This window comes from Choloepus didactylus, chromosome 14 (assembly GCF_015220235.1).
Source record: "Choloepus didactylus isolate mChoDid1 chromosome 14, mChoDid1.pri, whole genome shotgun sequence".
Classification (NCBI taxonomy): Eukaryota; Metazoa; Chordata; class Mammalia; order Pilosa; family Megalonychidae; genus Choloepus; species Choloepus didactylus.
This window is the reverse complement of record NC_051320.1, coordinates 97,460,592-97,487,356: the sequence shown is the minus strand read 5'-3', so window position 1 is coordinate 97,487,356 and position 26,765 is coordinate 97,460,592. Positions and strand designations below refer to the sequence as shown.

General features: G+C 55.8%; 2 protein-coding genes and 1 long non-coding RNA gene across 7 annotated transcripts; 2 read left to right on the top strand and 1 right to left on the bottom strand.

The window, feature by feature from the left end:
- Nucleotides 1-1,340: 1,340 nt before the first annotated feature.
- Nucleotides 1,341-26,738, bottom strand: LOC119509654 (SR-related and CTD-associated factor 4-like). Of its 5 annotated transcripts, XM_037803652.1 has the most exons (6): nt 26,658-26,709; nt 26,177-26,308; nt 10,162-10,333; nt 8,950-9,057; nt 2,444-2,698; nt 1,341-2,349 (listed from the first exon to the last, which is right to left on the bottom strand). In XM_037803652.1, exons 2-6 carry the CDS (start codon nt 26,260-26,262, stop codon nt 2,107-2,109), a joined length of 864 nt encoding a protein of 287 aa, XP_037659580.1. In that variant the 5' UTR covers nt 26,263-26,308; nt 26,658-26,709; the 3' UTR covers nt 1,341-2,106. The 5 variants fall into 5 exon arrangements, with proteins under 5 accessions (XP_037659580.1, XP_037659579.1, XP_037659578.1 ...); XM_037803651.1 differs by having other exon boundaries at nt 26,177-26,738; XM_037803650.1 differs by having other exon boundaries at nt 1,341-3,826; nt 26,177-26,738.
- LOC119509663 (ly6/PLAUR domain-containing protein 2-like) lies at nt 5,102-7,581 on the top strand. The gene is made up of 4 exons (XM_037803668.1): nt 5,102-5,190; nt 5,469-5,597; nt 6,510-6,629; nt 6,997-7,581. Exons 2-4 carry the CDS (start codon nt 5,540-5,542, stop codon nt 7,200-7,202), a joined length of 384 nt encoding a protein of 127 aa, XP_037659596.1. The 5' UTR covers nt 5,102-5,190; nt 5,469-5,539; the 3' UTR covers nt 7,203-7,581.
- LOC119509668 lies at nt 12,578-24,344 on the top strand. The gene is made up of 3 exons (XR_005211741.1): nt 12,578-12,643; nt 14,115-14,264; nt 23,977-24,344. It is a non-coding gene; the product is annotated as an uncharacterized LOC119509668 (long non-coding RNA).
- Nucleotides 26,739-26,765: the final 27 nt, after the last annotated feature.

Sequence of the window (26,765 nt, the reverse complement as noted above, 5' to 3'; positions counted from 1 at the left end):
TCCTTACACTGGGCAATTTCACAGCCACCGAGAGGCTGACGTGATGGGGGCTGCGCGTGGGTGCACCTCGAGGCGGGTGCGGTTGACAGGGCACCGCAGGGCTCCGCCGGACAGCTGCGTTTGCACGGAGTGTCCAGGGCGGGGATCTGCAGAGACAGAACCCGGATCCGTGGCTGCATCAGGCTGGAGGCTGGGGAGAGGGGGCAACAGCTAAAGGGGTCAGGGTTCCAGGGTTCCCTTTGTGGTGAAGAAAATGTTCTAGACTTGACTGCGGTGATGGCTGCGTCCCTGTGCAGACACACTAGAAACCAGTGCACCGTGCCTGCTGAGCGGCTGAGCTGTGTGGCAGGTGAATTATGTCTCAGTAGAGCTCTTGAAAAGGAAAAGGAAAAAAAAAAAAAGAAAGCAAAACAAAATCCAAACTGAAAAAGATTTATATATGACTACTTAAAAATCTAACATGCACACACAAACACCATAAAAAAACCAGGAGACGAAAGACGGAGTAGAAGATGTTTCCCACACGTGTGAAAGCAGGGTGACCGTCTTCACTCATAAAGAGCACTTAGAGACCCCCAAGGGTCTTTCCTCTAAGAGGAAAAGGAAACCCCTGGGATGATGCTGATGGGAGCACAACACTAAACACAATGAACGGCCCTGAAACACGTATCAGAATGTGATCAAAAGGGGAAATGCTAGATTGTATATATGGTAACACACTAAACATTTATTTAAAAATCCATGGAACTACACAGAGCGAGCACTAAGTTAAACTATAGATGGCTTCAGTTGACAGTATAATTATATAAAAGTGCTCTCATCAACTGTAACATGTTCCACGCCAACAGAAGGTGTTGGTGGAGGGGTAGTATACGGGAATCCTGTATTTTATGCACAGTTGTTCCGTAAACCCACAATTTCTCTAATAAAAAAGAAACAACAAAAACAAAAATAAATAAATACCTGTGGCTAAGCCAGAGAAAAGTTCAGCTGTGCTCAGAACTGGACAGGAGCAAAGTAAAAAGAAGTGGCATTTTAAGTCTGCTGGGTGGCTTCCCCAAATGTCACCCAAATGTCACCCCAACTTGCCACCCATGGACAAGCCAGAGCGAGCATCTTTTCGCCTGGGAGGGAGTGTTCCTCCCAGCAGGGCCCCCGTGGCCCTCGGAGCAGAGCTGGGGATAAGGTGGGTCCTTGTGAGTGGAGCTGGGTTGGGACCGGGCGGGGACCCCGAGACGAGAGTGCAGGTCTGGGGGCAGCAAGGACTTGGTGAGGGCCTCCGAGTCTTGGGGTCTGAGGGTCCTGGGGCCGTCATAGCAAATTACCACAGACCAGGGGGCTTAGAGCAACAGAGATTTATTCCCTCAGCTCTGGAGCAGGAATCCAAACTCCAGGTGTCACCCAGTGGGTTCCCGCTGAAGGCCTCGCCCGGCCTCTGGGGACACCAGCTGTGCTCCACGCCCCTGGGCTTGTGGACGCGCCCCTGCAACCTCTGCCTCCGGCCCCACATGGCTTCCGGCCCCACGCGGCCTTCTCAGTCTGTCCTCTCGACTGCTCTTCTCTCACCAGGACACTTGTCCCAGGATCTGGGGCCCACACTAATCCAGGACCCTTAACTTAAGTCCATCTGCAGCTTCCGGGGGACAGATCTTCGGGGGCCCTGAGGAACCCACCTTGGGGTGTAAGCTGTCATTCTGTTGAAGCGTCGTGGATCTCTGGGGACGTGTCTGGAATGTCTGGAATGAAACATGAAGACTTTTGTACTTTATCCTCCGGGACCAGAGTCTCCTGGGAGAGCCAGGCTGTGGTGACGTGGGCAGGGGGTCAAGCGTCTGGCTAAGGCGGACGGTGAGCACGTGGGGAGGTGGCTTTGGTCCTCGGCGTGGCCAAGCAGGGTCCCGACCCGTCCAGGCCCGATGGCTGGAGACGTGTGTGCAGCCGGAGGACGTCCATGCGGTGTGTTTCCAGCACACACCTGCAGCCCCAGCGCCCATCGGTAGGGGAAACGTCAGTGCACCAGGGCACATCGGAGGTGGAGTCTTTCCGGAAGGACACGGAAGAAGCTGGTCACAGCGGCTGCTTAGGGAGAAGCCTCTTTCCAGGGGATCACCTGTCGGGCTGCCAGTGCACCCACTTCCTCCCCAGCATAGAAAGGCTGGTTTCGACGCCCACGGGGCGCAGTGGGCGAGGGGCCCGGGGGGGCATGCCCAGGCCATCCAGGGCGGCAGAGTCATCCTGGAGGAGACCACCCAACTCAGCCCAGAGGAGACCACCCCGAAGGCAGGCGGCTGAGGGTCGGTGTCCCCGACGTGAACCACGGGAGAGGGCAGCGCATGGGGCTTGGCAGACCTGACCGAAAGGCGTGAGGCTGTGTGAGGGGCTGAGCTGTGTCCCCCAAAGACGAGCTGAAGTCCCAGCCCCCAGCCTCCAAAGGTGGCCTTACCTGGAAGTGGGGCCAGTGCAGAGGGAACGCGAGGCCATGTGGGAGCTGAGGGGGCCTTGAGCCAACAGGATGGGCGCTCAGGGGCGCAGATGGAGAAGGCCACACGAGGACGGGGTTGGCGCCACGGGTTGTGGGCACGTGGCTGCCAGGAGCCGGGGTGGCCGGAAGGCCCCTCCCTGAGCCTCCCGAGGGAGCGTGGCCCTGTGACGCCATGATCCCTGGCTCGCAGTCTCGGAGCCGGGAGAGAATCAGCTTCTGTGGACATTAGCCCTCCATCACGGCTGCCCCAGGACAGGAGAGAGGCCCTTGCAAGTGAAGGTGATTGGAAACAGCCCCTAGCTTGGCCACCGCTTCTCACACGGGGTTTGGGGACGCCATCCTCAAAGCACAGGCCCACAGCACAGAATGTGGGGGCAGCCAGCAAGAAAGGAGAAGGTGGGGAGAGGAGCCCCAAGGAGCAGACGGCAAAAACACCCAAGGCAGGACTCCCCTGGCCGGGGCCGGGCGCCCCTCACTGCCCGCAGAGGCCCCTGTCTGTGGGGTGGAGGGGCCGCAGCATCCATCCCCTCCGCCTTCGGGGCGTCTCCCTGGACTGCAGGGACTGGGAAGCAGAGCTCCGTAGCTTCCCGTACCCCGTGGCAGCCAGGCCCAGGGAAGGGCCGCCTGTCTGCTGGGGCCGTTTCTGCTGCAGCCAAAGCCTGAGGTCCTGGCACTTTCTGACCCCCTCCTTGTCCAGCTCCAGCTTTCAGGGGTCGAGAGGTGGTCCCGGGGGCTGTGCTCTCCTCGACCTCAGCTTGCAGGGGTGCCCCTGCAGACCTGGGGGCTGGGGAGCCTCCCCCTCCCTGACTAGTGGAAGAGCCGCTCCTCCAGCCCTCAGGCCTGGTTATAAAAAACTAACCCTGCAATAAACCTTTTTTCTGAAACTTTCAGTGGCTGCTACTCCCTGCCCCTGGACCTCCCGGATGCCAGGGCTCTGGGGTGGGTTCTCCGGCCACTCAGGGTCCCAGCTACTGGTAGTTCCTGGAAGGCAGGGACAGATCAGCTACCAAATGACCCTGAGATGGGGCAGCCATTAAAGGCGAGGCTGTGGCGGCCTGAGGGTGGCTGGAATTCACTGTCGGAGCCGGAAGAAGGAAAGAGAAAGCACCGGGAGACGGGGCTGCCTCAGTCGAGCTGGAGAGCTTGGAGAGTCGTGACCGGCCGGGGTTTACTGCTTGAACCACGTTGTTCAAGGTGCAGCCGGGGGGACTTGGGGCCTGGTGAGGGCGAGGGGATGGGGTGGCCTCTAGGAGCAGAGAGCAGAGCCCACAAGGATTTTCATCGTCTCCGCAACCACCAGGACGTCGGGCTGGAGATGCCACATCAGCCACGTTCAGGTTTGCCCTGGTAACAAACAATCTTGAATACCAGGGCTGATGGCCAAGCAGCTTTGTTTGTCCACTGCGGTGGGCGGACGCTGTTGAGGTGCGTGACCCTGGCCGTCCAGGCCGGGCGGGGCTCGCGCCTTCCCACGCCTAGCAGGTGCTGCTGTTTGCAGAAAGGCTCAGCCTGGCCCCCGGGGGTTCAGGCAGGGGCACCGGGAGGCCGAGGGCCTGGGGCCAGGCGTGTCTGGGTGGAGGCCCAGGGTGGGCCGGGCAGGGGAACAGGGTGCTGGAGTGGCCCGGGCGTCAGGGCGTGCCTGTGGGCGTCTAATCCAATTAGCTTAACTGGCTCTGCAGGGCGCGGCCCCAAACCAGGCAGGTCTGGAGTTGCCTTGGCCTCCCCAGCCCCCCGGAGTGGTCGCAAGTAAGGGGAGCTGCCCCGAGCCTCAGTCCCTGCCTCTCTCATCTGGCAGCCGGGCACAGCCGCAGGGGGCGGCGGGGAAGCTGGCCCCGTGGGGAAATCGCTGGCAATGCTGGGGCTTGCAGAGAGCCCCTGCCCCTCCTGCACCCCTCCAGTCACACCCAGCTCCTCCCAGCTGGCTGGGTGCCAAGACCAGACCCCAAGTGGAGCTGACCCAGAGGAAAGCCCAGGGGCCATAAAGGGCCACGGGAAGGGGGGCTCCCGGGCGGCATTTCACCCCCTGGAGACACAGGGAGCACAGCAGTGAGAACAGCGGGGACGAGGTCCAGAAGGGGGTGTAGCCATTCTAGAAGAGGAGTCCGGGCACAGCTCCCCAAGACAGTGGCCCGTGCCTGCTGGAGACCCGGCTCCAGGGCCCCCAAGGCCCCCCCAAACCCACCCCGGCCTCCTCTGTGTAGCCTTGGGCCAGGAACTTCCCCTCAGTGTCCTCTGTGGGGCCAGGTGATCTGGGCAGCCGTGGCCCCTGCAGGGGGTTAATGCCCAAGTCCCCCCCAGGCAGGCTCCGTCCAGGACCTCTCCTGAGGACCCAGCTCGTGCCCTGGTCACTGTCCCACCAAGCCACCAGGCCAACTTTGGGGCCGGCCACCCTGATGGCAATCCCCCCCACCCCACCACTGCCACCTGCGGCCACTCCGGGAGCCCTGGGAGTTGAGGCGTGGGGCCAGGGTTCGAACCCAGAGCCCTAGACCACGAATCCCTGTCCTCCTTTCCTGGAGGCAGGATGAGGGACAGGGGTGCAGGAACCGGGGCCCCGTGAGAACCCCCACTCACACCTTCCACTGCCGTCAGGGGGGCCCTGGACAAGCCCCTGCCAAAGAGCCTGCCCCCCTGGGCTGGTGGACATCGCAGAGCCCAGTTGCAGGCCAAGGGGCAGAGGGAGGACGGCAAAGAGCCCCAGGCAGCAGGTGCTGTAGGGTCAGGGGAGGGTCCCCCAAAACGTGGGGGGGAGAGGGGGGTGTCAAGAGGAGGTGGCAAAGGCCCCAGAAAATTAGGGCAGGGTGGGGAGGAGTATGAGTTGGGAAACGGGCTGTCAAATTGGAGCTGGGAGGGAGCCCCAGGTCGGGAGGGGTGGGGTGCAGGGAGGGCCCCGGCGGCACAGGGGGTGGGTCCGCACCTCCACCCTCCCTCCGGGACTCCGGACAGACCCCGTTAAGCCGCCGAGCAGACCAGTCAGGCCGCACAGGAGCCGCCGCGGACGCCGAGGCCAGGCTGGGGCGAGCGCGGAGCGGAGACGGCAGGGGCTGGTGACCCACCATGCAGCCGACGCGGCTGGCGCTCCTGGCACTCGTGCTGGCCGCCTGCGGGGCACTCGGTGAGGGGCACCAGGAGGGCGCGGGCCCAGGGACGGGGAGGAGGCCGGCTCCGGGGGCCGGAAGCCAGTGGCACAGGCCTTGGGGGCTCTGGGGACTGGACACCCCTAACCCACAGCCCCCGACAGGAGCCTGGGGCTTTCCACGCTCCCAGGACCACAGTGTGAGGTCAGGTGTGGGCTGCGGCCAGGGGCTCAGGAGGGGCCCTGGGGAGACCCCGAGGGGCTGGGGACGGGGGCTGGGGGCTGGGCTGGGGGAGGGAGGGAAACCCAGTGTCTCTGGGGGTGGGGTGACTACAGGACATGGGCCCTGAGAGAGCAGTTGGCCCCTGGGGTCCCCCACTCAACCAGAGCAGGAACTTGGCCGAGTGGCAGGGCCAGAGGTTCCGCCCATTTCCCACAGAGGGAAGTGGCGGTCAGGCCGGGAGGGTCAGTGCCTCCCCTCATCGCCGGGCCGGCAGGGCCTGTGGCCTGGACGCTCGGGCCAGTGGGGGCAGCCTGGTGTCCCCGTCCCCATCCTTGGCCCTCTGGGAGCCCAGGCTCCCGCCTCCAGCACCTGCTGGCACCCAGCCCGGCCGCCCCGCACACCACACTTCTCTCCCCTCTGCGGCCCTGCCCTTTGGGTGCCTGCGGCTCACCGAGGACACTGGGTGTAAATGGCCCCCAGCCTCCAGGCCCTCCCTTCCCACAGTGCCTGTTTCCCGGGTCTCGGCTCACTTCCATGCCTGCTTTCACCCTGCTCGCAGCGGTGCACTTTGCCTTCCCAGCTCTCCTCTCCTCCCCGATTTTGGCCAGTGGACACCTGGACCCTGGCTGGCAGCAATGGCCCCTCAGACTGGGCCTCCCCACTCAGACTGTCTCTGGGGCTTGTGGGGTGGCCCTGCCTGACCCCCCACCTCATCACTTCCCGCCCAGCCACAGCCATACGATGCTACACATGCCACGATCCCACGAGTGTGACCGACTGTGTCACCGTCACCACCTGCAAGGCCAACGAGACCATGTGCAAGACCACACTCTACTCCCCGGAGCTCGGTCAGTGGGCGCGGGGGGCTGGGGCCCCTGGGTCAGACGCCCCCGAGCGGAGTCATCACCAGGCAGCTTAGCTCCTGGGCGCTGGGCACAGGCCCTGCCTTGTTCCTTCCGGCTAAGGCTCTCGGAATGCACGGCTGAGCCTCCCCTGCCGCCCCTCTTCTCCCTCCCTCCCCGCCTCCAGCCCTCCCGTCCCCCCCCCAAGGTGCCATGTGCTCTCTAGCACCTGGTGGCCTCAGCCCCGCTTGGCGTAGGCAGGACGCAGGAGGGTGCACTGGGCCCGGGAGGGACTGGCCGGCCCGCAGTGGCCTCGCGCAGGGGTTGGGGGCAGCTGAGGAGCTGACCGCTGGCCCTCCCTGCGGCCCTGCAGCGTACCCGTTCCTGGGGGACTCCCTGGTGACCAGGTCCTGCGCTAACAAGTGTCAGCCCTCGAACGTGGATGGCCTCGGACAGATTCGGCCCGTATCCTGCTGCAACACAGACCTGTGCAACGTGGATGGGGCCCCCGGCCTGGGCGGCCCTGGCGGCCTGGCACTGGCCCTCACGCTGGTCCCCCTCCTGGGCCTTGGGCTCTAGGGCCCCGGGAGCCCCGGCCACCCCCCACCCCCCTGTGCAGTGTCCCCTCCCGCCCCCCGTGCCCCAAGTAAGCTGCCAGCCTGCCCCGGCCTCCGACTCTCCTTTCTGGGTGGAGACGGCCCCTGGGGCCGGAGAAGGCCCTCCTGCACCCCGTCCCTGGCTGTCCCTGCCCGTCTTGTCTCGCTGCTGCCCCGTTTCTGAATCTCCATGAGGCTCCGTCTCACAGCGTGGGTCTGTCTGTCCCTCTGCCCTCCTGTCTGGGACTATGGGCCTCCCTGGCTCTCTCTCGAGCTGCTCCTCCTTCTCTCCCCTCGCTCTGCAGAGCTGACCTGAGCCTGGGTCCGTCTCTCTCCCCTGGGGCCTGGTCTGTATGTCCACACTCTGGTTCCCTGTCTGTCTGTCTGTCTCTTGCTCTGTCTCCCTGTGGTGTGGTTTAAGCGCCATTCCACAGGCAGGGATGGAGGCTGGGCCTGGGGCAGGGCTCTGCCTCTAGCCCAACACAGACAGGGCACCGCAGGCTGGAGGACCCCACCCTGCATGACGGGGAAGATCTGGGGGTAACCCAGACAGGAGGAAGGTCCCAGGTGGGATCTGGGGCCACCACATGAAGCACCCACCCGCTCCCCGGCCCCGCATGGTGGAGGGCTACTGGGAGCAGCAGGGGGGTGCAGGTCATGTGTGCCTGCAGCCTCTTCCCCAGGCCCCCTCCAGAAATCCCTCCCTGGACCCCGGCTCTCGGCAAGCCTCATCCTTGCAGATTCCCAGGGCAGAGGGGCTGTCACTTCACTTTGGCTGTGGGCCAGTGCCAGAGACCCCAGGCCATCTTCTTGGACCATCGTCAGGCCTTTAGTCCCCAGGATGGGCTGACTCAGTCTGAGAGTGGGTTGAGACCCAGCACCCACAGGCAAGCACACACACGTGCACACATACGCAGACATGCACACAGGGACGTATGCAAACAGACGTGCATAGACATACACTCATGGGCACAAGGGAAACCTGCACGCACACATGCAGACACACATGCACACAGGCACAGACGCAGGTGGGGACACACATAAACACACAAACATGTATACTCCACAACTGGCCCCCTCGTCCAAGACTGGGAATCTTGCCTATCCACGACCAAGGATCAGGGTTCAGCCTGTGATCAGGGATCAAGACTCAGCTTGTGACCAGGGATCAGGGCTCAGCCTGTGACCAGGAATCAGTGCTAAATCTGATCAGAGTCCAGGGCTCTGTCTGTGACTGGAGCCTGGGTTCGGTGCGTGACCAGGAAAAGGGTTCAGCCAGGGAGGGGGGAAGGGGTTTGTTTTGTGCCCAGGGCAGGCTATGTTTGAGATCAGATCCCAAACCAAACTTTGGAACCCTGTCCTTGATCATGACCTCATTCACTGAGTGCCACCTCTGGGAACCTGTACCTGTCCTAAGACCCCCCCCAGGACCCGAGTCCTCTGGTGCCTTCCCCTGACTCATCCTGGGCTGTGCTCCCACTGCCTTCCCCAGCGCCCTGCATGAAGCCCCTGGAGGGCACCTCGAGGCCCTGGGGCATCTCCGTCTCAGGGAGCCCTGCGAATCAGGCCTCATTTTGCTGAGGAATGGGGTGAGAATATGGGGGTGCAGGGGAGGGCCTAGGGGAGCAGATCCCGACATCCCACCTGCACCCTCGGACAGAAGAGCTGCCGAGTGGGCTGGGGGGAAACTCAGGGCCATGTGGACAGAGATAAGGCGGAGAGGAACAGACCCCAGGCTGAGGCGTCGGCTGCTCGGGGCCTGGAAGGGTCAGGAGGCGTCCACAGGTGCATGGTGGGCGTTCAATCCCCACTGGCTGAGGAGGGGGCTTCAGGGGTGTCTGCGTGGGGAAAGGAAGGGGGGCCGTCACCACGTTGTCCCTTCCAGGGCTGGCCGGGCAGGTCTGGGATCAGGGCGGCTCCCAGGGAAGGAGGAGGGGTCCCAGCCAGTGAGGTGGGGGTGAGTCTTTGGGAGGCAGACAGGTCGGGAGGCCCCAAACGCCCTGCCTTGGGGTCCTGGGCTGAATCCTGAGGGCCTCTGGGTCTCCGGGGAAGGGGAGGAGCCTGGAGCCAAGTGGGGGTTGATGAGGAGAGTGGGCGGGGCCCGGGGGGTGCGGGGTGGGTCGGCGCGAAGGGTCACGGAGCAGGAGCAGGTGTGGGGCAGGGCCCCGCCGGCAGGAGCGGCCTGGACACTTCTAGGGCCTGGAGGAGCTGGACCGGGCAGGACGGGGTCGGGTGTGGGCTCCAGGGGTAGGGGAGGAGGTGGGTGGCCCCGGGTTTGGCTGTCAGGGGAGCCAGGAGCAGGCTGCAGGGCGATGACTGAGCCCCAGTCCCCAGGGGCCCGGGCTGGTTGGTGGGTGGGCTCTGCTCCCCCATGGACACCACAGCAGACCCCCTACCCTCTGCCGTGACACGCCAGGAGCGTGCTGTTCCTCCTGCAGAGTGGAAACCGGTGGAGCAGGCAGGCCCGGGCGGCCCCGGACCCTCCGCCCCAGCACCTCTCTGCCCCCATGCCCCTCTGCTCCCAGGCCCCTCACACCCCCGTGCCCCCCGGCCCAGTGCCCCTCTGCCCCTCCTCTGGTTCTGTTTACCCAGCTGGGTGCGCGCGGCCCTCCTGGGTAAGTCCCCCTGGGACATCTCTGCCCTGCCCTCAGGCCCAGCGAGCAGTGAGGCCTGGGTGCCCTGAGCTCCCCCACCCCAGAGCCCATGCTGGGGAGACCTGATGACGAGGGGTGACCGCATGCATGTCCTCCCCCTCCATGCACGGAGGAACCTGGCCTGGCCCCGGCTGGGCACAGAGACGAAAGCCCGTGACAGGGTCACAACACGCGGTGGCCGGTGACAGCGTCCAGCCACTCCCTCCTCCTGGTTCCCGCCTGCCTGTCACCCCCACTCGCCTCGTCCAGCAGAGACCCTGGCGCAGGAGCCCCCGCCCTGCACCCCACCTGCCCATCACCTCTGGTCCTGCCCAGCTCAGCCCTGGGGCCTTGGTGACAGCCCCGGCCTCGCTGGTCATGGCGCCGTGGGCGAGGGTTTCCCTCTCTGGCCTCGTGGACGGCAAGTTCTCTCCCGCTCGGTTCCCTGCCTGGCTCTTCATAGGTGGCTGTGACGCGGTGTCTATAATAAGTATTCATTATTACAAAACCGACCCTTGGTCATTACAGAAAATACCGCCGGGACAGGGATGTGGGTAGGGAGGGGGACAGCCCCGGGCGCCTCATCTCAGGGTGGGGGGCTGTGCGGCTTGGAGGGTCTGGTCATGGGGGAGGCCCGGAGGGGCCGGAGGTCAGCAGTGCGGCCAGTGTCTGTCCAGGTCTTGGTCACCACGGGGCCCAGGCACCCCCTACTTGCTGCCCGGCCAGCCTGGCCCAGGAGAGCTGGGGGAAGGGGGGCAGGGTGGGGGGTGCATGGCCCACCCCAGGGGCCTCCAACGGTGTTGGGCAGGGACTTCTGGCCCCCAGGTGCCGAGGGGAGCCCCGGGCTGAGCCCAGCACCACCTCTGGATGAGCGAGGGGCCCACCTGCCTCCCTACCCTGGAGCCCACGCGACCCCCTCAGTGTTTCTGGACTAGTGGATGCAGGGCTTCCTCTAAGTTATTCCCATCCCAGAGTAACGGAGCCAGTGACTGAGCCCCCAGCACTCCCAGGCTGAAGAGTTGGGGCCATGGATTGGGGGACAGGGACTGGGGTGTGACTCGGGGAGCAGCTGAGGCAGTGTCTTAGGCAGCACGTGCTGGGGGCAGGTGAGATGCCCCCTCCAGGGGCCCCAGGGAAGGGGGGACAGTGAGCTTGATGAAGATGACGAAGTCCCCAGGATCTCACCCCCCAGGTGTCTGCCGAGAACAACCTCCCCACCCTGGCCTTGTCCAAGCCACCACCCGGTCTCCATGGGTGACCGTGACAACGGCCCCTCTCCCCTCCCCAGGGCACCGTCCAATCAGCAGCGAGCCCTGGGAGGGTCACTGAGTAACACCCTCCAGGCCCCGGAGGTCCTCGAGGAGCTTGTTTGGGTTCAAGTCTCCTGGGAGGTGAGGCTGACCCTGCGGCCTCAGGCCAGGACCACCGCGGCGACGGGGTGGGGGCGAGTCGGAGCTCCAGGGAAGGCAGCCTGACGCGGGGGCTCCCGTCCCAGGGCGACCACACCTCAGCTGCCTAAGCCCCAAGGGGGGCTACAGAGCACATGGGAGCCCCAGGTAGAGGTCAACCCAGGAGCCGGCTCAGGGTCAGGATCCCCTCAGGAGGAGCAACTTCACCAACCCCTTCATCTACCCATCCATCACCCACCCACCCACCCATCATCACAGGATAATCTCTCTCCTGAGGAATCTGATGAGGATGCTGACATCTTCTCTCTATGCTGCTTTCACGTTTTCTGTTCTGATGGTGAAGAACCAGTTATTCCTTCTGATACAGAAGCATATTTAACAGAACTTTACAATTTCCAAATGATAAAAAGTGGAAGGGCCTCACTATAATAACTGGGACAGATGAGTCATGTCCTTCAAGTCCCATGTTAGAAAATTATACTGAAGGAGAAACTAAGCAGTTAAAAAAGCTGTGAATGTTTTCAAGAAAGCAGAAAGGCTTCTCAACCTTCTTAGCTGCAGCTGTTACTTTAATCACAGAGAAGTCATAAATAATGTGGCAAGGTTGAATACAGTCCTAATCAAATGTGTCAGACCCCAGAAAAAAGAGTCTAACATATAGAAGGAAATGTCTGATCCACGGGCCCTGCTGCTTATCTCACAGAAAACAGGAGCCCCATAAACTAAAGAATGAAGGCTGTTCAAGGCTATTCCAGCCACAGTGGCTCCCTAACCCCAAAAGGTGGGTAAAAGGAAGGTCAAACATGTCTAAAAGACGAACAACCGAAAAGGCCTGCTCTCCCTAGGCAGATAACACAGCTGCTTTTCTGAGAATAATAATGGGCCAGAATCCTAACAACCTATCAGCCTAGAAATTGAGAGGCACCCACCCAACTGAGGCATAGGATGCACTCAGCGGACACCCTTCTCCCCTGACACCCTCCCATCCCAACGTGGGTTCTTCCTTTAAAAAATGCTGCTCTCAGATAGAGGGCCGGAGCCATTTTTCCTTTCTTTCTTTTCTGATGGCTCCCACCTGCTTTCTTCCTCTAATAAAACTTAAACTCTCTACTTAAACCATGACTCACTGCGTTGTGTGGATTCTTGAATGGCTCTGAACCTAACATTTGGTGCCGAAGACCCCGGAGGTCTGACTGAGGTTTGTTTCCTGGCCCCTCAGGGCAATGGGGCAGCCTCCCAGTCAACTCCGTTCCCTGAACTACACAGCCGTTCGGGTTTCCCTGCATTCAGCGGCTTGAGTCCATCAACTCACACCACCTTGGTGCGATGTGGGCTCACCCTCACGGCTCTCATATCTGTACAACTAATTCGGCCCTAGGTAGGTAAGTGATGTCTTTCTGCCCAGAGCCCCCTTCGGGAGTTTTGTTCGGTGTCCCATGGACACCCCGGCCCACTGAGTGTGGCGTCTCGGGCCGCTTTAACGCGGTACCCGGCTTCATAAGCCTAGGAAACCTGAGCGCTCAGTCAAAACTCTCCAACGCTGCATAAGCGTCTTTCCCCGTTGCAGCAAAGTAACCCGGGGGACGCCTTGGGCGAAAGACTGCAGGCATTTCCTGACCCCCAACGGCAAACTGGGGACACCTGCTTTGTTGTTGTGGTGGTCGTATGGGTCTGGGCCGTTAGTCTCACTTGAGCAACGTTTTGGGTGGTCTCTGTAAGCCTCTAAAGGAGCAGGGAACTGTGGGTCTCCCCACGGGCAATCTCCGTAAGCCTCTGATGAGCAAAAGTTCCCTAACAAACCACAAGCCTGTCAAATTTCTTAAATAATCATAGGTAATGTACAGTCACTTTTCAATAGCTCCAAAACTGAATTTCCTCCTAAATCTACCCCCTCAGTTTTTAAACTTCAATTAAAAGGGGAAGTAGAACCAATACAATTTGGCTGCAGTATCCTCTAGAACAACAAAAACATTAGCCTGAATATGGCACTTTCAATTGGGAAATTCTTCGCTGAACTTAATAATTTTATTTGGCACAACGACAAGTGGTCTGTAGCTTTTAATCTTAAGCTTTCTAAACTGTTTGGTCCCGGCTATTGTTGTGCCACTCTGTTGTCTTCTACCAAATCCTCCTCCTTCACACACACAAAAAATCCTTCTAAGTCTTCTGCTTTCCTCTCTCAAAAGTTAACACTGAAAAGCCTTTAAGCAGCTTCTTTAACCCTGCAAATCAATCCCCTTGTAACTCTTCTCTAACCCCTTCCACTCCCCTCCCCTTGCCGTTAACTCCTTCCCCCCTTCTCATCCCGTCGCCGCCGCCCCCTCCTCACCTCACCCCACCCGCGCGCAGCCCCTCGCCGCCCGTGCGCCCCTCTCCCGTCTCCCGCTCCAGCCCGCCTCTCCCAGGTAGGGGGGTGCAGCACAAACCCGGAGCGTGCAAGCCTGGTGTAACCGGAGGATAAATGAATAAGGCGAGAACGCCTCAATTACTGTCTCCTGCTGTTTTACTATCAACAAACCTACCCCATCCCTAACAACGTTTAGCCTCTGATCTACAAATACTAAATTTACTAATTTACATCCTAGTACGCTGCTTCAGTATACAAATAAACTCCTGCTATGCAGTCCCTCCAAAAGCCTTGTCACAAAAACAATCACTCTCCTTAACTACCTCCAACAAAAAGGATATGAAGTTTCCAAAAATTAAAAATAATTTTTTAAGCCACAAGTCACTCACTTACAAATTTCCCTCTCGCCTAACAAAAGAAAACTTATTTCTCTATTTAATGAGCGATCAGGTGAGCCTAACTATTTAAAACCATGTTTTCAAATGCTCTAATCCATGTCTCATCAGGTAGACCCTCAGCTCTGTGCTTATCAGCTACCCAGAAATTCTTCCTAGAGTACCGGGACTTAAAAGTTCAGGTGGAAACGCCCGCCGCAGACAAGCACCAAATGCATCTGAGTTGAGGTAGCTTTGCAATTGAGACTTTCCCTGTGCTGGGTAAGTGTGTAATCTTTTATTTATTATGCTCACTTTGCTTTCTTTTGTTTCAATTAGTCTATTGTGTAGTAAGGCTAATTAAGTTGATCCCAGGGTAAATCTGTAAGTTAAAAGAAAAGTTACAGTTAAAAAAAAATATGTGGAACTTCCACCTCTGCTTTAATATCAAGACTTCCAAAGCAATTAAATAAAAGAAATAATAATGTAAATGTGCTAGCCTATCAGTTTTTAAAATTAAGAAGTCAAAAAGAACCTAGTCAAAAGGTCCTTGCAAAAACCTAAAATTGCTGGAAGGGCATCAAAAGTAACTAATACAATTTAAAAAAAAAAAAAAATCAGCAAAAGTGCAAATTGTCAAACGAGTGTCATAAAATAATATCTCTACTAAGGAATCTGATAATAAGAACTTTAACTCCCTCTCTCTACAAACATCAGACAGCTAAGGAAACTTGTTCTCATATGCCAACTAATAATTTATGTTCTAATGGTAAAAAACCAGTTATTCCTTCCAATATAAAAGCATATTTAATAGAGTTTCACCCTAAAACACTAAAATACAATTTCCAAATAATAAAAAGTAAAAAGTCTTACTATAATAACTAAAACAAATGATTCATATCCTCCAAGTCCTATATTAAAAGTTTTGTACCCCAAGACAAGCTAAGCAGTTAAAAGCCATAAACATTTTCAAAAAAGCCAAAAGATTGTTTATTACTGTTTCAAAATGCATTAACTAAAATGTTTTAAAATATTTAGCATCATTCTAACAAGTTTGATTTTGGTGGTAATAGCATGTTGTATAAAAGGTATAAAGAATGTTTTTCTAATTAAGGGGAAAAGGAAAGTAGCTTTATCCTAAATGACTGATTATTTAAGAACGTGGGATGAAGCCTGGATAGAAAGCCTGGATAGACAGGAATGTGAGATAAAGCCAAGATAAATAGAAAAAGTTACAGAAAGTTTGTAAAGTGGAAAATTTATTTCTGTAGTCAAGGTTGAAAGATAGGTACAGAAAGCTGTAAAAAGTTTGTGAAAACAATTATTTCTGTGGTCAAAGTTAAAAAATGGTAAAAACTAGTAATAACACTACTTAACAATAAAACCTCAAAACTTAAAAAAAAAAAGTGGTTTTATAAAACAAAATAGCATTAATTATTTTAACCACCACCCAAAGCAGTAATTAATATTCAATATTGTGGGTATGTGCCTAATAATTCACAAAATATAAACATTCCTCACCATACTGCAAGCTCCTCATGTTAAGGCCTCCTGCTGTTTTTATGAAGAAAAAGATTCCTTAAATTATTAAGGTGTTATTTCTTAATAAAAGGTTGTAGAAGTGTTTTTCTGAGTAATCAGTGTAGAATGCAAAAAGTCTCTTTTATCAAAATAACTTCTTGCACTTTATGTTAACATTATTATGTCCTTAATTGTTTATTTAAATTCTTGTATTAAGCACTCTTTACTTTTAAATTATTGTCTGTCCCTATACGCTTATTTAAATAGGAGGTTACTTAATGAAACCCAAATTGGCTAAATGACGACCTAATAAGGCTCAGGCCTTTTCTAACAGAAACCACAGGTTTAAAGTGTAACAAACAAACCCATAACACTAGCACAAAGTCCCTTTAACAGCCTTGTTTAGCCAGTAAACAAAACTATGTTTACTCATTTTATATTAAATAAAACTTTGTAAGTGTATAAAAATATTATTTGTTTTCTAAGCTATCCATGCCTCAAATAAATATATCCATCAATGACTTAGTAATCACTATAATAAACCTGGCATATATAAAGAGAACTTAGTATCTTCACCTCAACTTGTCATCAAACCTCAAATATTTAACAGTATTAAATTAGCACACTACATTAAAAATATATAATAATAATAGAATACTTTGCCAAGTAATAAACAAAAACAAAAACAAAAACAAAACTTCTCCTTGTAATCACAAAGCAAAAGCTTTAACCCATATCCTCCTAATATGTCCCAAACCTACCAAGGAAGCCACCTTAAAGCACATAAAAAGATGGGCATAAAAAGCAGCCATAAAATGGCAAATAGCAAAACCCTCTCAAATACTCTAATTTAATAATTGTTATAAAAGATTATAAAGCTTATTCGTAACTGCATCCTTGTTCAGTAATATAGTAATCAACATATTCATAGAGCCAATATGCTATAAAAATTTAACAAAACTAAGAAAACAAAATACTTTCACTAATTTCAAAATTCATGCAAAGGTAAATCGTTGTATTTTTTTTTAAGAAAAACAATGTAACACCTATACATTCCACTAATGCTTGCCAAAAATTGTTTACTACTATTACAAGGTGCATTAACTAAAATGTTTCAATTATTTAGCAATATTCTAACAAGTTTAAAACTATATTATCTTTTTTTAGTAAAATATTATTAAATGTTTTCCTCAATAATCAATGTAAAAGGCAAAAAGTCCGTTCTATCAAAATAACTTATTGTACTCTATGTTAACTTTATCATGTCCTTGGTTGTTTAAAAATATTGTCTTCTCACTTTTAAAAGAGCTAAGTGTTTTCCTTAACTTTAATTTAAAATAAAATATATATATATATATATAAACTACTAAAAAATAATTAAATTCATATGTTATAAGTTGCACAAGAAATGTTTAGACAATGTTACAAGAATTAAAAACTTCTAACCTTTTGTTTACTGATGTGCATAACATCAAACAATATAGTAATGCTAATTATAATTTCAGTTATTTTAAAGTGTTATCTGTCACAAAAACAGCCAAATTTCCTTGTAAGTTACATTGTTTTACTCTGATGCTTCTCTGAAAGTGCTTGCAGTTAGCTACAAGTCAAAGCTTCATCTTCAACAACAAAGAAACACTTTTAATAAAGAAGCAAGGCAAGTACATAAATTATGTTCTACCCATTATCTAACATAACCCTACTAAAAATGTAAAGAAAAATTAGACCTCTATTTTAATGAAAGTGCTTGCATGTTTAACCCAAGCTCCTAGTACTGTGCCTGCATGCTCTCTCCCCGTCAGAGTTATTGGTAAGACCCATTTCTGTGGTCCCTAAAACTATAAAAGTGTCAACCACATGACATGGACGTGCTCCAGAAGTAAATGGGCACATGCTGTTACTGAAAACACCTTTTACTACAGACACCTTTGCCTCTGCCTGCCAGAAAAGACTCAATCACTTAAGCTTTTTGGTGAACATTGCCTCCAGACTAGCTCTGCTGCATGGTGCCCGAGGGTGCTGGGGAACAGCCCAAAGGAACCCTGGAGCCCACCGTCCTGCTTCCCAGAGTGCGGGACACTGATTACGTGCTTTGACTTGGCGGGCCTGGGCTGGGGGACCTGATCAGCCCCTGGGGAGGGTGGTGGGCACGGGCGACAGCGCCCTCCGCAGCCCCCCGGGCCTGGGAAAGTGAGGCCGGAGGCAGGCCCCATTTCCTCACCCAAAATACCACCGTAGGGGAGGCTTGCCGGAGGGAACCACCTTTTCCCCACCCCCTTATCTTGCCCCTAACACTCCCCATTGTCAGAGCAACTCCCCCACCGTCAGTGCGCATGCGCAGTTACCAAAACTACTCCCGCCCCTTGTCATTCAACCTCCGCGCCCTCTCTAAACCAATCCAAGCCTTCGACCTCTACAGCTACCCCGCCCTCTAATCGCCCAATATAAGCTTGTGCTCTCGCCAAATAAAGCTCTCTCTCTCTCTCTTGGCTTCTTCACCCTCAAAGAACCGTGTCCTGCCTGTTCCTTCTCGCCGCCCTCCACACCTTGCACGCCTCCGCCGGGGACCGGGCCCAGTCCCCCGCCTCGCCCTCGCCTCCGGGAAAGAGCCCCCGCCGCCGGTACCCTCCGAGCAACGCCGAGAGCCGAGGGTTCAGCAACCGGCCGCCCCCCCCCCCCCGCAGACAAATCAACTGCGACCGCAACTGGCGCCCAACGTGGGGCACCTGCACTTGGAAGTCCTCTCCACGCAGCGGTCCAGTGGAGCCACTCGCTCGCCCGGACGCCTCTCCAGCTCCCCTTCTCCTCGCCTGCAAGGTAAGGGCCGCCTCTCCCTCGCCGCTCCCGGAGCCGCCTCTCCCTCGCCGCTCCGCGTCAGGAGCCACCTCTCCCTCGCCGCTCCGCGTCAGGGGCCGCCTCTCCCTCGCCGCTCCCGGAGCCGCCTCTCCCTCGCCGCTCCACGTCTGGAGCCGCTTCTCCCTCGCCGCTCCGCGTTAGGGGCCGCCTCTCCCTCGCCGCTCCGCGTCAGGGGCCGCCTCTCCCTCGCCGCTCCGGAGCCGCTCCTCCCTTCCCCAATTATCCCGGCTGCCTCTCATCCTTTTCTTCTATAACCCCCATTCCTCCTGACACTCTCCCTCTTCCCCTCCATTACTTTGCTGTAGTCCTTTGTGTCTTTGTTTCTTTGTTTGGCGCCGTGTGCCTCTTTGCAACCGCCCCCCCAGACTGCTCCAAAATGGCGAACTTCCTCCTTCTTCTTCTACTGAGGGGAGGAAGTGCTCCAGTGATGACGTCAGCCCTAAGCTGGGCCAGAAACCGCATGCGCTTTACCCCGCCCTTTCACAGGGCGGAGCTAGTCCGCCATCTTACGCCTTAGGCCCCGCCCTTTCACAGGGCGGAGCTAGTCCGCCATCTTACGCCTTAGGCCCCGCCCTTTCACAGGGCGGAGCTAGTCCGCCATCTTATGCCTTAGGCCCCGCCCTTTCACAGGGCGGAGCTAGTCCGCCATCTTATGCCTTAGGCCCCGCCCTTTCACAGGGCGGAGCTAGTCCGCCATCTTACGCCTTAGGCCCCGCCCTTTCACAGGGCGGAGCTAGTCCGCCATCTTATGCCTTAGATCCCGCCCTTTCACAGGGCGGAGCTAGTCCGCCATCTTATGCCTTAGACCCCGCCCTTTCACAGGGCGGAGCTAGTCCACCATCTTGTGTCTTAGCCACGCCCACCGCGCCGCCATCTTGCGACGCTTGGGGCCTCCCACTTCCGCCTCCCCCTTCGACAAGCTCCCCCTCGGAGCCGCTACCGGCAGTTGCCGCTACTCCTCCCACCCTGCCGACTAACAACCCCTGGCTGCCTTCTACACCTCAAGGCAACCCTTAGGACAGCGCTGCCCCTACCCCCACTCCCGTGCCAGGCCCTCTGCTTTGGGTGCACCCTGCTAAAAGCCGGCTTAGGAAAATCTGCCCCGCAGTGCGGCTCTGGATCAGCCTAGCTTCAGATCTAGTCACTCTGGCTGTTCATGTATTTGGAGAGCCGCCGGAAAAAATTGGCCCCTGGACGCAGGCCAAACCCGCCTGCTTATACGTGATAACCCGGACATGCAAATCCTCTTAGAAGGATTTCAGGGGGAATTCAGCTGCCATTATCCTAGCCATCGACTGTTACAGGGGCTCGCCAAGCTTCCCTTCCGCAGCCCCTTCCATCCTTTCCCCTCCTCTGCACCCATCCCGGGTGCCACTACCGTCTTCACTGACGCCTCCAAAACCCGTTTCGCCTTCCTCTCTTATTCTCAGGACCACCCTGAACCCCGCCTATTCAGTTATGTCAACCTTCATTCAGTCCAAGTGGGGGAAATTCTGGCGGTGTCATACGCGCTAAACGCCCACTGCAACCACCCAGTAAACATTTTCACAGACAGCCTCTACACGTATCAGGTCTGCCGAGTCCTCGCGTTTTCCACCTTTTTCCCGGGAGACTCGGCCATTGATAAAGCACTTTCTAACCTCAGAAGCATCCTGGAGCATCGACAGGATCCTTGGTTCATTAGCCACATTCGTAGTCATTCAGGCCTTCCGGGGCCCCTGGCTAGTGGCAATCGTATAGTAGACCAAGCGGTCTCAGCTCAGAATACCCAAGCTATGCTAACCCACACGGCAGCCCCTCCGGGGGATGCTGTTAACCAGGCCAAGTTATTGCATTCCAGGTTTCACTTTTCGGCTACGTTGTTACATCATCTATGTGGCCTCCCCTTAGATACCTGTAAACATCTTGTCCGCAATTGTGCAACTTGTGCGCCCTTTGCGCCGCTTGGCCCCCTGCAACCTCAGGGAGTCAACCCACGAGGCCTAAAACCCAATTCTAGATGGCAAATGGACGTAACTCACGTTCCGTCCTTTGGACGCCTCAAATATGTGCATGTAATAATTGACACCTTCTCGGCCATGTGTTATGCAGTCCCCCTTGCCGGGGAAACGGCCAAACACTGTATCAAGGCCCTGAGACAAGGAATTCTCTTCATGGGAATTCCCTGGGACCTAAAAACGGACAATGGGCCTGCCTATCGCAGTGCCTCCTTTGCGGCCTTTCTTCAATTATATAACATCACCCATCATTTCGGCATCCCCTATAATCCACAGGGGCAAGCCATTGTGGAAGCAGTCCATCGCCGCTTAAAAACACAAATTGAAAAAGAAAGGGCAATGCTCCCCCAGGCAACTCCAGGGGACCTTATCATAGCAGCCCTTATTCACCTTAATCTACTCACATTCAATAAGGAAGGGCTTTCGCCCCTACATAAACATTGGGGGCCCTCGTATAGGCCCACCCAAGCCCCGATGGTCTACTGGAAGGACCCAGAGTATAATGCCTGGAAGGGTCCCTCCCCACTCCTCGCCCAGGGGCGCGGGTTTGCTTGTGTTTTCCCAGATGATGCAGCACAACCAATCTGGATCCCAGGAAGAGCAATCCGGCCCGCCACCAGCAACCACGCGTCTCACGAGACGAGAACGCCGTCGTCTCCGCAACCTGGTGCACCAGATAACAGTACACCTGGGCCTGGACCCCAGTCCGAGTGAACCCCCTTTTTCCACAGCCCTCCAGCCGCACCTCAGCTCCAATCAGCCGCACCTCAGCTGCAAACAATGCATCGCCAACCCCACCACCCCGACCTCCTCTACCCCCTCTCGCTACTCCTCTCGCTACTCCTCTCCCCTCCTCGGCCTTATCCAAGCGGCCTTCACCTCAGTGAATTCCTCCAACCCCAATCTTACCTCTTCTTGTTGGCTTTGCCTCTCCACCTCCTTCCCCCTGTATGAGCCAGTTGCCTCCAACCTCTCCTTTTCAGAAAACACAGAGGACAGCCCCTCGGAATGCAATTGGAATACCTCTGCCGTCCCTCTAACTTTTCATTCAGTCTCCTTTACAGGAAAGTGCATCCGTCCTCGCTCAAGTAACTCTCCCAGCCTCACAGCTTGTGCCAACTACTCCTCTCCCAGCAGCTCTGCCAAGTTTTTTATTCCCCACAACTCCTCCCAATGGCTGTGCTCCTCTACAGGACTTACCCCCTGCCTTAATGTGCAAACCCTCAATACAACTCATGAAACTTGCCTCTTGATTGTCCTCATCCCTAGGGTCCTATACCACAGCGAGGAAGACTTCTTCCTCCGCCTGGAAACAACTGCAGCTCCTGCCCCACTGCAAAAGCGAGAGCCCATCACCGTCCTCACGATTGCCTCCCTCCTAGGTCTTGCAGGCGCTGGCACCGGAATCGCTGCATTAGCCAGTCAAGGCTCCGCTCTAACTCACCTCCGGGCGGCTGTTGACGAGGACATTCGTCACCTACAAGACGCTATTTCCCATCTTAAAAATTCTGTCAACTCCCTCTCTGAGGTAGTGCTCCAAAACCGCCGAGGTCTCGACCTTCTCCTCCTCAAAGAAGGGGGCCTCTGCGCCGCCCTAGGAGAAGAGTGCTGTGTATATGCCAATTCCACAGGTCTCGCCGAGGACAGCCTAAAAAAGGTCCGAGAGGGACTGGAACAACGCAAAAGAGACCGTGAAGCCACCAGCTATTGGTCCCACATCTTTACCCCCCTCCTCCCTTACCTTCTCCCTCTCCTCGGCCCCCTACTAATGATCATTCTAGCTCTCACCTTAGGACCCTGCATTATCCGCAGAATCGTCCAACTTGTAAGAAAACAAACAGATGCTATTTTTTCCTCGTTCGTGCAAATCCAGTACCAGCGACTCGCCACCTCTGACGCTCCCTACTCCAAGATGACAACCAACCCTCCGCAACCTCACCGCCACCGGTCAACCCGCCGACCGCGAGGCCCTTCTCGATCGCCTGGACATCACACCAACCTCGAGCTCCAGTTTATCTGAACCTCCAACTTTAAACCTCCCATCCTCGTCCATCCCGCAAGCAACAAGGCTCCTGTTGAGCACCCGGGTGCCACACCAACGCTGAGCTCCAGCCTTGCTGAGCTACCGTCAACCCTTTTTCCCCTCCCCAACCTTCCCCTTCCCTCATCCTTTAGCGGACCTCTCCGGTAAGCTTCTTCCTTTAATTTGAAAAGAAGGGGGAAATGCGGGACACTGATTACGTGCTTTGACTTGGCGGGCCTGGGCTGGGGGACCTGATCAGCCCCTGGGGAGGGTGGTGGGCACGGGCGACAGCGCCCTCCACAGCCCCCCAGGCCTGGGAAAGTGGAGCCGGAGGCAGGCCCCATTTCCTCACCCAAAATACCACCGTAGGGGAGGCTTGCCGGAGGGAACCACCTTTTCCCCACCCCCTTATCTTGCCCCTAACACTCCCCATTGTCAGAGCAACTCCCCCACCGTCAGTGCGCATGCGCAGTTACCAAAACTACTCCCGCCCCTTGTCATTCAACCTCCGCGCCCTCTCTAAACCAATCCAAGCCTTCGACCTCTACAGCTACCCCGCCCTCTAATCGCCCAATATAAGCTTGTGCTCTCGCCAAATAAAGCTCTCTTGGTTTCATCATCCTTAAAAGAACCGTGTCCTGCCTGTTCCTTCTCGCCGCCCTCCACACCTTGCACGCCTCCGCCGGGGACCGGGCCCAGTCCCCCGCCTCGCCCTCGCCTCCGGGAAAGAGCCCCCGCCGCCGGTACCCTCCGAGCAACGCCGAGAGCCGAGGGTTCAGCAACCGGCCGCCCCCCCCCCCCCCAGACAAATCAACTGCGACCGCACCAGAGGACCAACGATGCTACACTACAACTGTACAAAGAAGAGACCTCCCAGAGCTGTGACTGCCAGTGTGACGTGGTTGAAACCCAAAAACATAATTAACACTAAGGCCTGCTCTTATGAGGGGACAGCATGTGTGGTATTGTAAACTTAACACCCAATGCAGCTCAGGAAAAACTTGAGCATTCATTAGCATTCAGTGCTACACATATATATCAAATAAATATAACAATGTCTCTTCAATATTAAATCATATGCAAAATAATAATAATGTTAAAATTATAGTAAACTAAATGCATTTTCTAAGTGGGTAATAAATTTACCATAAAATAGAAAATAGCCCTTATTACCATCGTCTTTATTCTGCTTGTCACTTGTTTGTGTTAATTGTTGCCTATGTTATAAGTTTATGTCCAGAGCATCTTCCAGGTTAATATAAGAACCTATTAACCCTTGCTCAAAAAAAGCAGTTACAAGAAAAAACCTCCATTCACTTCCCCCTTTATAAAAAATGCTCACAAAATACTATTTCTTAAAAATAAGAAAATGTCTCATTAAAAGGAGGGATTTAATTGCTGAGTAAGTCTAAGTAAGCAATATTCAATTTTTCTTTCATTCAATATTCAATAAAACTTTCTCTCAAAATTTTCTTTCATTCTTGTCTATGCCTCTACAAGCTATTCTACTCCCCCTTAAGGGGCCAGTAATTATCCTTATATTAATTTTCCTTTTTGCTCCTTATCTCTTACAATGTCTAATTAAATTTATCAATAGGTCAATAGCAGCCATAACCAACCAGCAAAACTCCGAAAACATACTACTGCTGCAATGAAAATTCAAAAATCTGCTCCTGCTGCAAAAAGCCTCACTACCAGCCGGTTCCAGCAGAAGATATCCAAATAGCAATCTAATAATGCTAGAACTTAGTTCAAAGCAACTCTTTCCCAACTCCGTCCATGTCCAGCTGGAAGCAGCTAAGAGATGAGTGTGACGTCCTTTTCCCCTATAAAGGTTGCTTTGAGCTAAGTTAAAGCGTTAACCCAAAACTCAACCCAAACCCGTACCAATTTTTTTATTAAAAATAAAAGGCAGGAATGTCAGACCCCAGAAAAAAGAGTCTAACATACAGAAGGCATGTCTGATCCAGGGGCCCTGCTGCTTATCTCACAGAAAACAGGCACCCCATAAACTAAAGAATGAAGGCTGTTCAAGGCTATTCCAGCCACAGTGGTGCCCCAAAAGGTGGGTAAAAGCAAGGTCAGATATATCCATAAGATGAACAACCAAAAAGGCCTGCTCTCCCCAGCTAGATAACACAGCTGCTTTCCTAAAAAGAATATTGTCTCAGAATTCTACCAACCAATCAGCCCAAAACTAGACAGGCACTCACCCAGTCGAGGCACAGAACACCACAGCAGACACCCGACCCAACGTGGGTTCCTTTTTTTGTTAAAAAATGCTGCTCTCAGATAGAGAGCGGGAGCCACTCTTTTTTTTTCTTTTCTGCTGGCTCCCACCTGCTTTCTTCCTCTAATAAATCTTAAACTTTATACTTAAACTTTGACTTGCTGCGTTGTGTGGATTCTTGAATGGCTCCAAACCTAACACTGCCTGCAACGAGACCCACCCCTCGGGTCACGGTGGGGCAGGGGGCCAAGGCGGAGGGGCAGCGAGTGTGAACCCTGGGGGAGAGGGGGGCAGCCCTGGCAGACGCCGTGAGGGTCCTTTGGGGCGGCCTGGGGTGGGGCCTGGAGGCTTCTCGCTGCCCCCGCCCGGCTGGAGGCAGTGGGGAGGGACGTAGGAGGGCACCTGTCTGGGGCCCTGCCTGGTTTACACTTGTCCCCTCATTTCAGCTGCCCAGGACCCCCGAGGACTAGGGACAACTGTCACCCTCATCGACAGACGAGGAGATCGAGGCTCACAGGGGTGAGCGGCTGCTGGCGGCCACGCAGCGTGACCAGCCAGGTCCAGGCTCCCGGCTCTGTGGACGGCCCCAACCAGCTGAGGCGTCGCGGGCCCCCACGGGGGAGGCTCAGGGAGGCGCGCTGCCACCCCACAGCCACACAGGCCACGCCCAGGGGCGCAGGGAGGGAGGGCGGCCCCGCAGCTTATCTCACAGAAAACAGGTGCCCCACAAACTAAAGAATGGAGGCTGGTCAAAGCTGTTCAAGGCCACACCCGCCCCGACCCCACTGTCAGCCCTCGGCCTCCCAGTCTGCCTTCTCTACCCTTTCCCAGCCTGGGCCAGCGGCCCCTGTCGGGCAGCCTCAACCCACTCCCCCAATCCCAGACCTGGCCTCTCCTGGGAATGCCCGGCCCCCTGGATCCACATGGGCCTGCAGCCCCAAAGACAGCCAGCCTCTGGGGAGCAGTCCCTAGCTGGCAGGCGTCCCCCCCCTCCCCCGGCTGTCAGCCTCTCTGGGCACAGACGAAAGGCCCTGAGCCAGGACCCAGGACCCAGGTCCCAGGACCAGCCCCGCGCGGCCCCCAGCGTCCCTTCCCGGTGCAGGCCAGCCCTGGATCTGCAGGACCCACTGACCTTCTTCCTAAACTGCGCTCCCTTTGCCTCCTCACAAACCCCCTCAGGCCCGCATGACTCCCTCGGCTCTCAGGGCCCTGGAGGAGGGCGGGCTATGGACCCCCCAACCCACAAATGGGAAACCGAGGTCTGGAGGGACCAGGGTCCACCCCAGGGCCACATGCGAGACCATAGCAAAGCCAAAAGCCGCCCCAGGGCTCCTCCAGCCCCCACCCAGCCTGCCAGCCACTCACACCCCTCCAGCCACCCACCACCCAGTCACTCTCCACCCTTGATGTTCTCAACCATCTGTCCACCCAGGGCCCTGGCCGTGCTGGGGGCTCCTCTCCTGACGGGGCCTCCCTGGCCTGAGTTCACTCAGATGACTGAAGGGGCAGGGGCCGGCCCAGGCCCGCTGTGCCCTCCACCCCCAAGGCTGGCAGGAAAGGAACGGACCTGGTGCAGGCCCCGTCCGTCCTTCCTGGGCCGAGAACCCGCAAGGCCTGGGGGCAGCTGCAGGGCTGAGGCAGGGCCCCCAGCATCCGGGCCTTCCGGCCACGTCACAGCCAGGAGATGGGGGCCTTGTGGCTGTAAAGTAACGGAAGAGTAATTCCCCTCTGCGCCAGGCCGCGTGGCGGGAGTGGGGTGGGGGCCAGTTCCTCCCAGATCCCCCCTCCAACCACACTTCCTCTTCAGGAGGGGGCCATGGGGCCAGCGCCTCCTTCCAAGTGGCCCCGTGGGGTTCTGAGGTGGTTAGAGCAGTTCCCATGGGCAGACCCTCTGGAGCTGCCCCCGTGGCCTCTCCCAGCTCCCAGGAGGGTCCCTGGGTGTGCTTTTAGCCCTACCACCTCTCCCGGGGGGTTGGGGTCTGCAGCTTCCACAGGGTCAGGAAAAAAGGGGAGAGGGGCCAGGGAAGTCCCCTCAGCCATCCCCCCACCTCTCCCCAGGCAGTGGGGGTTGGGTGGGGAGTGGCTGACTCTGCCAGGACCACCCAGCCCCCACCCCACTGGCCTGGCTGTGGCTGGGGTCGAGTCAGGCAGCCTCC